Below are 16,315 nucleotides of genomic sequence, written 5' to 3'. Positions count from 1 at the left end.
TTGTATAAGTAATCAACAAATACATATTAAAAATGAAATATATAATTCCTATGTCATAAATTCCTGATCAGTGGCGGTTTCTACTTCCCAGGCCCCCCATGATCCTTAGAATGAATGCGCTGTCGGTGTTGTTAAGCTCTTTGGCTCTTTCAGATCTTTTCCGTGCACAGCGATGCTCCTGGCCACCCGCTAAGCACACAGCTGCAATACAAGCCCGTTGACTTGAAAGGAGTTTGATGGAGTTCTTTGCACTTGGGGAGGGGGTGGATATGCTGCTTTGTTGGAAAAACCCAAAGGGACCTCTGTCTCCTTGTTTTACGGATTTCAAATCACTGATCAAAATATTGTGAAATATGCTGGTGATGTATCATAAGATTGCATTTTTACAGCAGTCACTATGGGGCCACAATGCCGAAATTGCTGTTGTGTTTATTTGCCACCCAAAAAAATCTAAAATAAAAATTGATAAAAAAAGTTTTATCCCAAAAATTTACCCTCAAAAATCAAGTCCTCACACAACTCCATATAAAGTAAACGAAAAAAGTTATAGGTCTTGGGATGTGACAATTCAAAAACATTTTCTTCTAAAAAAGGTTTTTATTGGACAAACAAGCAAAACTTGAAAAAAAAACATATGTATTTGTTATCGTTGTAATCATACTGAAATAAAGTTCTAATGTTATTTATGGCAAAAAAATACACAGCAAAATTTTTTACGTAAAAACTCTGTGGCAGCATTGCTTTTTTCTACATCCCTTCCCCCAGATAGAGTTAATGAAAGTTAAAAGGGTTTTCCGAGACTTATATACTTATGACCTATCCTAAGTATCTGACTGGTGGAGGTCCGACACCCAGGACCTCCGCCGATCAGTTGTTTGAGAAGGAACTGGATCTCATAGTTGTGCAGTGGCCTTCTCTCAGCTTTCTCTAGGCTATGTGATGTCATATTCATTGGTGAGCAGGGAGAAGGCACCAGTGCCTTCTCAAATAGCTGATTGGCAGCGGTCCACCACCGATCAGATACTGATGACCTTTTGAAAGGATAGGTCATCAGCATATAAGTCTCAGAAAACCCCTTTAATCGTAAGTTATGCGTACCCCAAAATTGAACCATTAAAAGCTACAACTTGTCCTGCAAAAAACAAGTCCTCATACAGCTGCAAAGACAGAAAAATTAAAAAGTTATAGCTCTTCAAATGGGATAATGAAAAGAATCACTTGGTCATAAAGGTCAAAAACTGGCTGGTCACTAAGCGGTTAAAATAAAATACTCCTGGTTCTAGATATTACTGTAACATACTTGACATGGCAGCCATGGTGTTTCAATGATTTCCTCTTAAAAAGTCTACCTAATGTGTCCAGTGCCGATAGTCACAGATGCTCAGCAGCTGAGTCTCACAACTTTGAACCCCGTGTACTTAGGTTGCAGAGTGCCTCCTGCCGCACTTGCTCAGTAGCTCAGTCTTACAACTTTTATCCCCTTGTACATGGACAGGAAGATGGTTACTGCTAATGTACAGATCAGTCAGTAAGAATAAGTGCAACAGAAGCCGCTTCTTCTCATCAGTACTGGACATGTTATGCTGACATTTTGTAGGAGAAATCGAAAGAACACCTAAGGGTACCATTACATGTATGTAACAGCAATATCCATATACTGTACATAAGCATTTTTTTTTAAAACAATTCAAATTTACATGTAATATTTGGTTGTGGGACAATCCTTTCAACTTACTGTTTGGAGATATGGAATTGACGTTCAAAATGGATATTGCATAAACATGCACCAATTCCTCCATTACATTGTGTTGCTACAGACTTACCAGGAGTTGAAATTCCAGTGGTGCTTGATGGTGTAGATGATGTCAAACTTGTACTTGATGAAACTGTAGGGGTGGTTGTCAACCTTGTAGTTGTTGCAGTTGATGATATTGTAGTTAATATAACAGAAGTAACTGTTGTACTCACAGTAGCACTTTTTGTAAAGATTGTGGCATTTGTACCAGGAGTGGCAGTGCTTGTGTTTGTGACAGGAACAGAAGTGGTAATGTTCGTCTGATTGTCATGTATAGTTGGACTTGTAGTTGGAACTGTTGCATTTGTCAGTGGAGTGTCAGTGCTTGCATTTGTGACAGGAGTGATAGTGGTAATGGAGGTATTATGGTCTAAAACTGTTGGACTTGTACTCGGAACTGTTATATTTACTCCTGAAGTTACAAGGGTGGTGTTAGTACTTGGGGAGGTGATGGTGGTCTGATTGTAAGTTATTGTTGGCCTTGTAGTTGGAACTGTTGCATTTGTCAGTGGAGTGTTAGTGCTTGCATTTGTGACAGGAGTGATAGTGGTAATGGAGGTTTTATTTTCTGAAACTGTTGGACTTGTACTCGGAATGGTTATATTTACTCCTGAAGTTACAAGGGTGGTGTTAGTAATTGGAGAGGTGATAGTGGTCTGATTGTCAGTTATTGTTGGACTTGTAGTTGGAACTGTTGCATTTGTCTGTGGAGTGTTAGTGCTTGCATTTGTGACAGGAGTGATAGTGGTAATGGAGGTTTTATTTTCTGAAACTGTTGGACTTGTACTCTGAACTGTTATATTTACTCCTGAAGTTACAAGAGTGGTGTTAGTAATTGGAGTGGTGAGGGTTGTCTGATTGTCAGGTATCATTGGACTTGTGGTTAGAACTGTTGAATTTGTCAGTGGAGTGTCAGTGCTTGAGTTTGTGACAGGAGCGATAGTGGTAATGGAGGTTTTATTGTTTGAAACTGTTGGACTTGTACTCTGAATTGTTACATTTACTCCTGAAGTTACAAGAGTGGTGTTAGTAATTGGAGTGGTGAGGGTTGACTGATTGTCAGGTATCATTGGACTTGTGGTTGGAACTGTTGAATTTGTCAGTGGAGTGTCAGTGCTTGAGTTTGTGACAGGAGCGATAGTGGTAATGGAGGTTTTATTGTTTGAAACTGTTGGACTTGTACTCTGAATTGTTACATTTACTCCTGAAGTTACAAGAGTGGTGTTGGTAATTGGAGAGGTGATGGTGGTTTGATTGTCAGGTATGGTTGGACTTGTAGTTGGAATTGTTACATTTGTCAGTGGAGTGTTAGTGCTTGCATTTGTTATAGGAGCAATAGTAGTAATGGAGGTTTTATTGTCTGAAACTGTTGGACTTGTACTCTGAATTGTTACATTTACTCCTGAAGTTACAAGAGTGGTGTTAGTAATTGGGGAGGTGATGGTGGTCTGATTGTCAGGTATCGTTGGCCTCGTAGTTGGAATTGTTGCATTTGTACCAGGAGTGATGCCACTTGTGTTGGTAGATGCCACAGAAGTAGTGGTCATAGTCTGAACTGTGGAGTCATTTAATGATGTTGTTGCTGTTTCATTGCGACTAGGAGTTGTTGTTGGGAATTCAGTTGTAGTTTTTATAGCTAGAAAATAAAATTGTAACAACATTGGTATGCCGTATGCAACATATGTTTAGATATATGAAGAACTATCTAAAGGGGATCATACTCGACTTACCAATACACTCATGCTTGCCATCACCTTCAAATCCAGGCAGACACTGGCAGGAGTAGTTCCCAGGTAAATTAGTGCAATTGGCATATGCAGCACATGGACTTGTTACATTTTCACACTCATTGATATCTAAAAGATGTAAAACAAACATCAGAAAACATGATATTTGAATGGCAGTGATACAAAATAATTCACAGCATAATACATTCCTTTACTGTGGTTTTATAGACTTGATCTTGTGGTTCTCCTAGCAAACTATATTTTGCACAGCATGACTTTAGCCCTGTTAAAGGGTCACATTATTTTATAGCCCATTATATTGTAATACTTTTTTTATTTCAATGTACATATTTGCTCGTTTTGTCTTTAATCCCTTCACTACCGAGCCACTTTTCACCTTAAATCCCAGGCAGATTTATGCAAGTCTGACATGTGTCCCTTTATGTGGTAATAACTTTGGAACGCTTTTACTTATCTAAGCCTTTCTGAGATTGTTTTCTCGTGACACATTGTACTTCATGACAGTGGTAATTTTTAGTCAATATATTTCACCTTTTTTTATTAAAAAGCCCAAAAATGACAAATTTTGGAAAAATTCACTATTTTCTAAATATGAATTTATATGCTTTTATGGCAGATAGTGATACCTCACAAAATAGTTATTATTTTACATTTTCCGTATGTATACTTTATATTGGCTTCATTTTGTAAATGTCATTTCATTTATTTAGGACGTTAGAAGGCTTTCAATTTTAGATGCAATTTTTCAAAATTTCAACAAAATTTCCAAAACCATTATTTTAAGCACCAATTCAGTTATAAAGTGATTTTCAGGGGCTTATGTAATGGAAACCACCCATAAATTACCTCATTTTTGAAAATACTCCCCTCAAATTATTCAAAACTAATGTTACAAACTTTGTTAACTCTTGAGGTGTTCCACAAGAATTAACGGGAAATTGAGGCAAAATTTCTTAATTTCTAATATTTTTTTCCTCAGACTTTCCATTTTCTTCCATTTTTGCTGTAACATAGCAAGGGTTAAAAGAAAATTAAACATCATTATTTATTACCCTGATTCTTCAGTTTACAAACCCCTTAAAAATGTGCTCAAAAATAGTCGTATGAGTGCATTGCAGGGTTCAAAAGGGAAATGCGCCATAGGGCTTTTGGAGGACAGATTTAGCAGGATTGGCTTTTTGGGAGCTATGTCGCATATGAAGACACCCTGAGGTGGCCCTACAGTGGAAACCCCCAATAAGTGACCCCATTCCGGAAACTAGACCCCCTCATTGAGTTTTTAAAGGTGTTTAGTGAGCACTTTGACCCATCAGGCGTTTCACAGAATTAGGAAACACTTGGCTGTGAAAATGAAAAATGTAAAAAGAAATCCAGAAAAAGTTGCTTTACACCCACATTTTTCACTTTCACAAGGGGTAACAGGACAAAATGCACCCCACATTTTGTTACCCATTTCCCCCTGAAAATGGCAACACCCCACATGTGCTCAAAAACGGATGCATGAGCGCATGTCAGGGTTCAAAATGGAAAGGACGAATAAGGCTTTTGGTGGACAAAAGTGGATATGTAAGCTATGCGAACTAAATCAGAGATATAAGGTGGTAAAACTACCTTGAGTTCATCAAGGATGAAATTTAATTAATGCTTCATGGATGAGTCGTAGATTCTGAAACAATCTTTGATGCACAGGCCAGGTTTTTCAGGGCAAATAGTAAATGGTAAATAGTGTCTTTCCTTATCCCCCTTTTGGAACACACCCTGCATCTTTTTTTGTGTCTTTCCCTTCCTCGCTTATTGGGGGACTTCACCAGGGAAATGTTGCCCTGGTACAACTCGGGCACCATAACTTGCAGAAGTACTGGGGCCCTCCATTGCTTGGTTTGAAAGAATTAGGGCCTTTATTACCACCTCTTGAAATTGTAGGAATGTTCTTGTCTGGCCTCTAGATCTAAATAGCACGTATGCATTGTACAGCGCCAGCTTTTTGTACCACACTTTTGTTTTTCGTGTGGCACTGTAGGGCTACAGAACTTGATCTGAAAGATCAACCCCGCCCATGTGCCTGTTGTAATCCAGAATGCAGTCTGGTTTGGGGACAGTGGGTAGTGGTACAGGGGCAGGGGAGATGGTGTTACTGTGAATGGTGGTCAGCAAAAGGACATCCCTCTTGTCCTTGTACTTAATAGTGATGAGCGGTAGGGGCAATATTCGAATTCGCGATATTTCGTGAATATTTGGGTGAATATTCGCCATATATTCGAGAATTCGCGAATTCGTGATCTCCTGGCATTATTTTCTTGAATTCGCATAAATATTTTCGCATAAAAATTCGCATGAACTGGTATTTTTTTTAAAATCGAATATTCGCGATTAGGAATATATTTTGGGATATTCTAAATATTCGCGAATTCTCAAAGTGCCGATATTCGCGATTAAAATTTGCAATTCGAATATTCGTGATCAACACTAGTACTTAACCACCAACATGTTCTCATTGAGGAGAACACAGCTGTCTCCTTTTCTTAATGGTTGCCCTACCAGGGATCTAGGGAGGCCTCTCTGATTTTTGCATACTGTGCCGCACACCACAGTACCTCTGGAAATTAGTGACCGGAACAGTGGTAAACTTGTGTAGTAATTATCCACGTATAGATGGTAACCCTTATCCAGCTGTGGGTGCAGTAATTCCCACACTATCTTCCCACTAACTCTCAGGACAGGGGGCATTCTGGGGGTTCAATCCAGGTGTCCCTCCCTTCATAAAACCAGAACTTGTGAGTATACCCAGAGCTACTCTCACAGATTTTATACAGTTTTATGCCATACCTTGCCCGCTTGCTGGGCAGGTACTGGCAGTATCTTACCCTCCCTTTGAAAAGTAATAGGGATTCGTCTATGCAGACATTTTGTTCTGGGGTGTACACTTCTGAAAACTTTGTGTTGAAGTGGTCAAGAACGGGCCAAATTTTGAACAGATGGTCAAATGCGGGGTCATTCTGGGGTGGGCACTGTGCATTAGAGTTGTAATGCAAAATCGAGCCATGGTATTACTGTAAATTGGAGTGTAGTACAAGACATCCACACTCCAATACTGATAAATCTTTTTTTTTTTTTTATAATGCCCATATTCAGCAAGATTCCCCAAAAGAAAATCATCTCTGCTGCATTTACTGGGGTCCAGCCTTGGGATCTAGCGTATGGCATTGTGGGGTTCTGGGAAATAAATTACTGGGCGTATAAATTTGTTTGGGTTACCATCAAATTTATAAAATCTTCAGATAAAAAGATTTTAAAAAAAAATCTATTTCTGTGAAGCCCGCACAATCTAAAATCCTGAGTTGCCCACAAACTCAGGAATTTGGGACTGATAATTCTCAGGGGGTGGGGTCCATGTGGGCTCACTCTGGGGGGCTGCCTCAGCTGTTGTTCTGGGGCACCGTCTAGAGGGTCCCTCATCAGCGGATGATGATGAGGGTGTAGAGGAGTAGAGGAAAGTGGCATCCTCTTCTCCCTCACTGGCAGACTCAGTATCGGAGGCAAGCATGGTGTATGCCTCTTCAGCTCAGTATACTCGTTGGGGTGGATGGGCAATTTTTTTTTTATTGGGGTGTGACGTGTGAAATGTGTAAACTTTTATTTAGTGTGAGGGGTGTGTATGTTGTGTTTTCACACGTGAATGGGGCTTGTAATAAATGTGAAATTAACTTTAGGAGAAAAAAAAGGAGAAAAAAATTTGTAAAAGAAAAATACAAAAAAAGTATTTTCTGCAAAAAAAAGTATTTTCTGCACACACAAAAAAACTTGCAGTGCAAACTGAGCATACGCGATTAGTAATGGACACTACTAATCAATGCTCAGTGGTTGCAAAATGCAAGCACGCAGATGGTGCGTTTGTGCAAAATCCTAAACTGACACCAACTGAAATTTATATATATACAGTTGCAAGAAAAAGTATGTGAACCCTTTGGAATGATATGGATTTCTGCACAAATTGGTCATAAAATGTGATCTGATCTTCATCTAAATCACAACAATAGACAATCACAGTCTGCTTAAACTAATAACACACAAAGAATTAAATGTTACCATGTTTCTATTGAACACACCATGTAAACATTCATAGTGCAGGTGGAAAAAGTATGTGAACCCCTAGACTAATTACATTTTTAAGAGCTAATTGGAGTGAGGTGTCATCCAACTGGAGTCCCATCAATGAGAGGAGATTGGAGGTGTTGGTTACAGCTGCCCTGCTGTATATAAAACACACACCAGTTCGGGGTTTGCTTTTCACAAGAAGCATTGCCTAATGTGAATGGTGCCTCGCACAAAAGAGCTCTCAGAAGACCTACGATTAAGAATTGTTGACTTGCATAAAGCTGGAAAGGGTTATAAAAGTATCTCCAAAAGCCTTGCTGTTCATCAGTCCACGGTAAAACAAACTGTCTATAAATGGAGAAAGTTCTGCACTGCTGCTACTCTCCCTAGGAGTGGCCGTCCTGTAAAGATGACTGCAAGATCACAGCGTAGACTGCTCAATGAGGTGAAGAAGAATCCTAGAGTGTCAGCTAAAGACTTACAAAAGTTATGGCATATGCTAACATCCCTGTTAGCGAATCTACGATACGTAAAACACTAAACCAGAATGGATTTCATGGGAGGATACCACAGTGGAAGCCACTGCTGTCCAAAAAAAACATTGCTGCATGTTTACAGTTTGCACAAGAGCACCTGGATGTTCCACAGCAGTACTAGCAAAATATTCTGTGGACAGATGAAACCAAAGTTGAGTTGTTTGGAAGAAACACACAACACTATGTGTGGAGAAAAAGAAGCACAGCACACCAACATTAAAACCTCATCCTAACTGTGAAGTATGGTGATGGGGGCATCATGGTTTGGGGCTGCTTTGCTGCGTCAGGGCCTGGACGGATTGCTATCATCGAAGGAAAAATGAATTCCCAAGTTTATCAAGACATTTTGCAGGAGAACTTAAGTCCACCAGCTGAAGCTCAACAGAAGATGGATATTGCAACAGGACAACAACCCAAAGCATAGAAGTAAATCAACAACAGAATGGCTTAAACATTCTGGAGTGGCCCTGACCTCAACCCGATTGAGATGCTGTGGCATGACCTCAAGAGAGCGATTCACACCAGACATCCCAAGAATATTACTGAACTGAAACAGTTCTGTAAAGAGGAATGGTCAAGAAATACTCCTGACCGTTGTGCACATCTGATCTGCAACTACAGGAAACATTTGGTTGAAGTTATATCTGCCAAAGGAGGTTCAACCAGTTATTAAATCCAAGGGTTCACATACTTTTTCCACCTGCACTGTAAATGTTTACATGGTGTGTTCAATAAAAACATGGTAACATTTAATTATTTGTGTGTTATTAGTTTAAGCAGACTGTGATTGTCTATTGTTGTGATTTAGATGAAGATCAGATCACATTTTATGATCAATTTGTGCAGAAATCCATATCATTCCAAAGGGTTCACATACTTTTTCTTGCAACTGTATATATCTCTTAAATATATAAAAATGAGTTTGTCTGTCTGTCTGTACGTTCTTTATGCGCGACCAAGCGACTGGACCGATCTTCACCAAATTTGGCACACAGGTACATCAGGTGTCCGGGAAGGTTTTAGACCGGGTCTCAGCTCTCTGACCCACATTAGCCAATATAAGACTGCAAGTCTTTCTCTTCAAATCCCAGCTGCCATAAACACAGTTTTACTCCAGGTTTCCATAACAACCCATTTACTGCTTAGAGGGGTGGGCACTGTGGAGGACACTATTATTAACCACCTCCGGACCGCCTAACGCAGGATCGCGTTCCGGAGGTGGCAGCCCTGCGCAGAGTCACGCATATATGCGTCATCTCGCGCGAGCCGAGACTTCCTGTGAACGTCATTGATTACCCCCCTGTAAAGCTCCATTCAGACGTCCGCATGATTTTTACGGATCCACTGATAGATGGATCGGATCCGCAAAACGCATCCGGACGTCTGAATGAAGCCTTACAGGGGCATGATCAATGACTGTGGTGATCACCCCATATAGACTCCCTGATCACCCCCCTGTCATTGATCAACCCCCTGTAAAGCTCCATTCAGATGTCCGCATGATTTTTACGGATGCACTGATAGATGGATCGGATCCGCAAAACGCATACGGACGTCTGAATGAAGCTTTACACGGGCGTGATCAATGACTGTGGTTATCACCCCATATAGACTCCCTGATCACCCCCCTGTCATTGATCAACCCCCTGTCATTGATCACCCCCCTGTCATTGATCACCCCCCCTGTCATTGATCACCCCTCTGTAAGGCTCCATTCAGACATTTTTTTGGCCCAAGTTAGCGGAATTATTATTTTTTTTTCTTACAAAGTCTCATATTCCACTAACTTGTGTCAAAAAATAAAATCGCACATGAACTCAACATACCCCTCACGGAATCCAAATGCGTAAAATTTTTTAGACATTTATATTCCAGACTTCTTCTCACGCTTTAGGGCCCCTAGAATGCCAGGGCAGTATAAATACCCCACATGTGACCCCATTTCGGAAAGAAGACACCCCCAGGTATTCCGTGAGGGGCATATTGAGTCCATGAAAGATTGAAATTTTTGTCCCAAGTTAGCGGAACGGGAGACTTTGTGAGAAAAAAATTAAAAATATCAATTTCCGCTAACTTGTGCCCAAAATTTTTTTTTTCTATGAACTCGCCATGCCCCTCATTGAATACCTTGGGGTGTCTTCTTTCCAAAATGGGGTCACATGTGGGGTATTTATACTGCCCTGGCATTCTAGGGGCCCCAAAGCGTGAGAAGAAGTCTGGTATCCAAATGTCTAAAAATGCCCTCCTAAAAGGAATTTGGGCACCTTTGCGCATCTAGGCTGCAAAAAAGTGTCACACATCTGGTATCGCCGTACTCAGGAGAAGTTGGGGAATGTGTTTTGGGGTGTCATTTTACATATACCCATGCTGGGTGAGAGAAATATCTTGGTCAAATGCCAACTTTGTATAAAAAAATGGGAAAAGTTGTCTTTTGCCAAGATATTTCTCTCACCCAGCAAGGGTATATGTAAAATGACACCCCAAAACACATTCCCCAACTTCTCCTGAATACGGCGATACCACATGTGTGACACTTTTTTGCAGCCTAGGTGGGCAAAGGGGCCCATATTCCAAAGAGCACCTTTAGGATTTCACAGGTCATTTACCTACTTACCACACATTTGGGCCCCTGGAAAATGCCAGGGCAGTATAACTACCCCACAAGTGACCCCATTTTGGAAAGAAGACACCCCAAGGTATTCCGTGAGGGGCATGGCGAGTTCCTAGAATTTTTTATTTTTTGTCACAAGTTAGTGGAAAATGCTGATTTTTTTTTTTTTTCTTCATACAAAGTCTCATATTCCACTAACTTGTGACAAAAAATAAAAACTTCCATGAACTCACTATGCCCATCAGCGAATACCTTGGGGTGTCTTCTTTCCAAAATGGGGTCACTTGTGGGGTAGTTATACTGCCCTGGCATTCTAGGGGCCCAAATGTGTGGTAAGGAGTTTGAAATCAAATTCTGTAAAAAATGACCTGTGAAATCCGAAAGGTGCTCTTTGGAATATGGGCCCCTTTGCCCACCTAGGCAGCAAAAAAGTGTCACACATCTGGTATCTCCGTACTCAGGAGAAGGTGGGGAATGTGTTTTGGGGTGTCATTTTACATATACCCATGCTGGGTGAGAGAAATATCTTGGCAAAAGACAACTTTTCCCATTTTTTTATACAAAGTTGGCATTTGACCAAGATATTTATCTCACCCAGCATGGGTATATGTAAAAAGACACCCCAAAACACATTCCCCACCTTCTCCTGAGTACGGCAATACCAGATGTGTGACACTTTTTTGCAGCCTAGGTGGGCAAAGGGGACAATATTCCAAAGAGCACCTTTCGGATTTCACAGGTCATTTTTTACAGAATTTGATTTCAAACTCCTTACCACACATTAGGGCCCCTAGAATGCCAGGGCAGTATAACTACCCCACAAGTGACCCCATTTTGGAAAGAAGAGACCCCAAGGTATTCGCTGATGGGCATAGTGAGTTCATAGAAGTTTTTATTTTTTGTCACAAGTTAGTGGAATATGAGACTTTGTAAGAAAAAAAAAAATAAAATAAAAAATCATCATTTTCCGCTAACTTGTGACAAAAAATAAAAAGTTCTATGAACTCACTATGCCCATCAGCGAATACCTTAGGGTGTGTACTTTCCGAAATGGGGTCATTTGTGGGGTGTTTGTACTGTCTGGCCATTGTAGAACCTCAGGAAACATGACAGGTGCTCAGAAAGTCAGAGCTGCTTCAAAAAGCGGAAATTCACATTTTTGTACCATAGTTTGTAAACGCTATAACTTTTACCCAAACCATTTTTTTTTTACCCAAACATTTTTTTTTTATCAAAGACATGTAGAACTATAAATTTAGAGCAAAATTTCTATATGGATCTCGTTTTTTTTGCAAAATTTTACAACTGAAAGTGAAAAATGTCATTTTTTTGCAAAAAAATCGTTAAATTTCGATTAATAACAAAAAAAGTAAAAATGTCAGCAGCAATGAAATACCACCAAATGAAAGCTCTATTAGTGAGAAGAAAAGGAGGTAAAATTCATTTGGGTGGTAAGTTGCATGACCGAGCAATAAACGGTGAAAGTAGTGTAGGTCAGAAGTGTAAAAAGTGGCCTGGTCTTTCAGGGTGTTTAAGCACTGGGGGCTGAAGTGGTTAAAGGGGCGGTCACTGAATAAAGGGGCGGGACCTATGAAGGTCCCTGTTAAAAGGGCGGTCACTGTGAAAGTCACTGTTAAAGGGGCGGTCACTTTGAAAGTCACTGTTAAAGGGGCGGTCACTGTGAAAGTCACTGTTAAAGGGGCGGTCACTGTTAAAGGGGCGGTCTCAAAAAGTGGTGCAGAGCTGGAAAATTGTAAAAAAAATAAAAATAAGAACAAAAAAGCGCACAGACCAAATGGCATCCGTAAAAAAAAAAGGGCGGGGTGAGCCGGGGGGAGGGAGGTGGGACGGGAAGAGACAGGGACGGAAGGTGGTTTAGGGATTTGGAACTGCTGCAAATGTAAAAGATAAATCAGAGCAGCAATTCCAGATGTTCTTCTTCTTTTCTTGTTTCTTCAGGAAAAGTTGAAATAGCATTGGTGGTGCACCACAAGTCCCAGCAAGCCTGCAGAAGCACAGTCACCAGCTAGAATGGCTGCCTGCAGACAGGTTCAGCCTTTTCCTATAGCTCTGCCATTGGCTGGAGCGTTGTTCCAGCCAATCTCAGTGCTGGCAGGGGAGGCCAAACAGTGGTGTCCCCTGTCTGACCCTGGGGGAGACTGGTGCTGGCTAGTTCAGCACCAGTCACCCCTGTACAGCCCCCCTGCAGCTCCATGAATAATTAAAAAATTATCCGGAGCTGTGATTGGCCGGTCTGAAGAAACCGGCCAATGGCAGCGATCGGGGCTGCAGGGGGCGGAAAACCTCCCCGTGCCCATAGGAAAGATAGCTTCATTGCCGTGCAGAGCAACTATCGTACCCCGCTCACCGAGCGATTTTGTTCAGAGACCGGGTGTAAACAGCGCCGTAGCTGTACGGTGCTGGGATTTTTGACCCACTTTCCAGCGTTGTACATGTACGGCGCTGGTATCCTACGGGTTAAATTATGCAGCCATTGTCTTATCAATGCAAGTAGTCACTTTCTTCATACCAAGTTTTACAATCACACATGTAATGCACCGTATTATATTAGCATGTGTAGTATTTTCAGAACAGGGAGAAGTAACTGAACATTCATAAGTATCTGTAAATATAAGAAGCTATTTTAATACATGTCTACTTATCAAGAAATGTATAAAACATTAACTGTATAAGTCTTATATACTGTTTGTTAATTTGTATGTCAAAAGCTAATAATTAATATATCCATGTATAAAAATATAGACTGTACCATCACACTTAGAGCTGTTCTGTGCATTCACTTTGTAGCCGTTGTTGCAACTGCAATTGTGTCCCCCCGGGAAACTGGTGCACTTATGTTCACAATAGGTTGTATTTAACAAGCACTCATCAACTATAAAAAAAAATTGATAAATTAGATGAAAATGTCATTACATTCTCACAGCATTTTGTAAACCTATGGTGCTGAAATTTCCGGTTAAAGAGGACCTTTCACCAGAATAAAACTTCTAAACTGACTATACAGACGTCTCTTTCTCCTATGCTGTAGCGCTGGCCAATCACAGCGCTCAGCTCATAGCCTGGCTATGAGCTGAGCGCTGCGATTGGTCAGCGCTACAGCATAGGAGAAAGAGACGCTGTCAGGTTCCCCTGGGTGGAGCCTAACTATGAAGATACCGGAGGCTATACCGGGCGAACGGAGCGGCGCCCGGGGATAACAGTAAGTGCAGGAGGATCCCTGGGCGCCGCTCTACACGTCTGTATAGTTAGTTTAGAGGTTTTATTCTGGTGAAACGTCCTCTTTAAGCATTATTAGGGAATATGTAATTTATATAAAATACACATACAATTAATATATTTTTTTACTTCATTTGATTAACATCATTGAATTTATTAACCTCAATTAAAGATAAGCGGAAATTTTCGCTAACCTGTACAGTTGACTCCATCTCCTGTGTAGTTTACCATACACGCGCATACAAAAGATCCGGCTACATTAGTGCAGATTGCGTCAACTGAGCAATTATTCATCCCAGGATCACTGCACTCGTTAATATCTGACAAAATAGATCAAATTAAAATATGTCTGTAATTACATTGCTTACCTATCGATATTTCTATGTGGTTAATGGTAATGTCACATTAAATGTTAAACATATTAAACCTATGGATAGGGGAGAACTTCAAAAGTTGCCACATCCACTTTAAAGGGATTGTATATGGGTTTTATACTGATGACCTATCCTCAGGACAGGTCATCAATATCATATTGATCGGTTTGAAGAAGAGGCAGTGCTGCATGCGAACACTGCTTCCTCTTCATTGTACTACAAGTTATATCTCTTGTAGCGGCGCCGTAGTGTAATTACATGTACTCGCTCTGTTCTGTCTTCATACACTTTCACACAGTGTGCAGTCTGACATTCAGCATAAACCATTTCTGTCTTCCAAATAACAGGACTGTATTCTGTAGTCTAACTTGTTTATTGGTCAACAGGATTGTGAATTGGTAAAACTACAAGAATACAAATGGCTTGTATAAGTATAAGGCATAACATGTATCAGCAGAAAGCATAGAACAGCATGTATTATAACATTTGCATAACACTGAGCATATGTCCAAAATGGCTGCCTATACATACTGTAGATTGCATGGCCAGCTAACAGAAATAACTCTGAGTAACACTACAACTACTTGAACAGCTCTGGATAACATACTGTCCCTGAAACAAAGGTAGATGTCACTCACCAGATATATTTGCACAAAGTTGGTGGAGTTTAAGAAGGAGAACCGCAGGAAACAGCTCTGCTGATGTCCTGTAGTCTGTATGTAGACTGGAGACTGGCTTTTCCTTCCCAGAATGCCTTGCACTACCCGCAATGCCTAGCATCTCCCACAAAGGAGTAATCTTTATTAACAAGAAAACAAGGTGCAATACATTTTTACCACCACTAGGAGGCACTGTTACCTAACTAATAACTACAGGAATACAGAAAGTGCAGCAGAATGACTTAGAAATGAAATAGACGTGAACTGAAATGAATCTCCCTCTGCTGGAGGCAGAACACTCCCCGTCTGGCCTGAACAGACGCCACCACTGAATCCATCTTCTTAGCAACCTATTTTGGTCAATGTTGGGACCAAGCTTTTCCAAAGTGTTGTCTTTGGAGACAGTTTGGCTTTTGCTGAGGTACACTATTTCCTTAAAAAAAATAGAGCTGCTGTTAACCATTAGGACACGGCTCTTTAGGCAGGGTTGCACTAGATGCGGTATTTTACCTGTTAGCCTAAGAGTGTGTGTGCAGCCAAAATACATTGGCTGCTAATGTATGGATGGAGCCAAAAAATACTGTCTGTTGGTGTGTGGATTGAGCCAAAATATACTGGCTACAAGTGACTGTACACAGCCATAATATACTGGCTGCAAGTGATAGGTCATAGCTTATACACTGGCCGCAGGCTATTTCAAAGGCTGGTCTGAACACTGCACTACAAGCGTGCTGGATACACTGATCTTCAGTACGGATCTAGGGTGTAGCACTTAGCACAGGCAGTGCGATCAGTTGTACATAACTTATACGGCTAATGGATGAGCTGGAATATCCATACTTGAGTACATATCTAATAGGGTCACATGCTACAAACATATGAGTGTCCATTCATATTTTTAACCGTGTCCTAATTTCCGGCTTGCAACCAATCAGCAACTACTTGCTAGCAAGTCAGGTCTCTAGCCCAGTCCTCCTATTGTACAGAGGATTTATTTATAAGTTTTCTCTGTGCATTTTTGGGACTGGTTGCCTGATGGTCACAGTCTGTGACATATAGGCTTTTTGCCCTTCTTTTTAAACGGACTTCAAATAAAAGTTTAGTTTTTTTGTTTTTAAACATTCATCAGGCTGTGAATTTATTAGTATCAAGGAACTTCTACCTACGCATCTGTATTAAGTGTGATACACTATTTCCTTAGCATGACATTAACGTTGTATTGTGCGAATTATCATGTTCTTGAACCTTTTCAGATTAGGA

The 16,315-nt window shown here is 40.6% G+C and overlaps 1 protein-coding gene across 1 annotated transcript in view; it reads right to left on the bottom strand.

The window, feature by feature from the left end:
* Positions 1–16,315, bottom strand: part of LOC120999139 — a 260,278-nt gene that overhangs the window by 177,499 nt on the left and 66,464 nt on the right. Inside the window, exons 31-34 of the mRNA XM_040430012.1 lie at positions 14,217–14,342; positions 13,556–13,678; positions 3,526–3,651; positions 1,824–3,431 (exon numbers count right to left, since the gene is read on the bottom strand). Of these exons, the coding sequence (XP_040285946.1) occupies positions 1,824–3,431; positions 3,526–3,651; positions 13,556–13,678; positions 14,217–14,342 (1,983 nt within the window). The remainder of the gene's footprint in view (positions 1–1,823; positions 3,432–3,525; positions 3,652–13,555; positions 13,679–14,216; positions 14,343–16,315) is intronic.

This window comes from Bufo bufo, chromosome 4 (genome assembly GCF_905171765.1).
Source record: "Bufo bufo chromosome 4, aBufBuf1.1, whole genome shotgun sequence".
Lineage (NCBI taxonomy): Eukaryota > Metazoa > Chordata > Amphibia > Anura > Bufonidae > Bufo > Bufo bufo.
The sequence above is the reverse complement of the archived record's forward strand: the minus strand, read 5'-3'. Positions and strand labels throughout refer to the sequence as shown.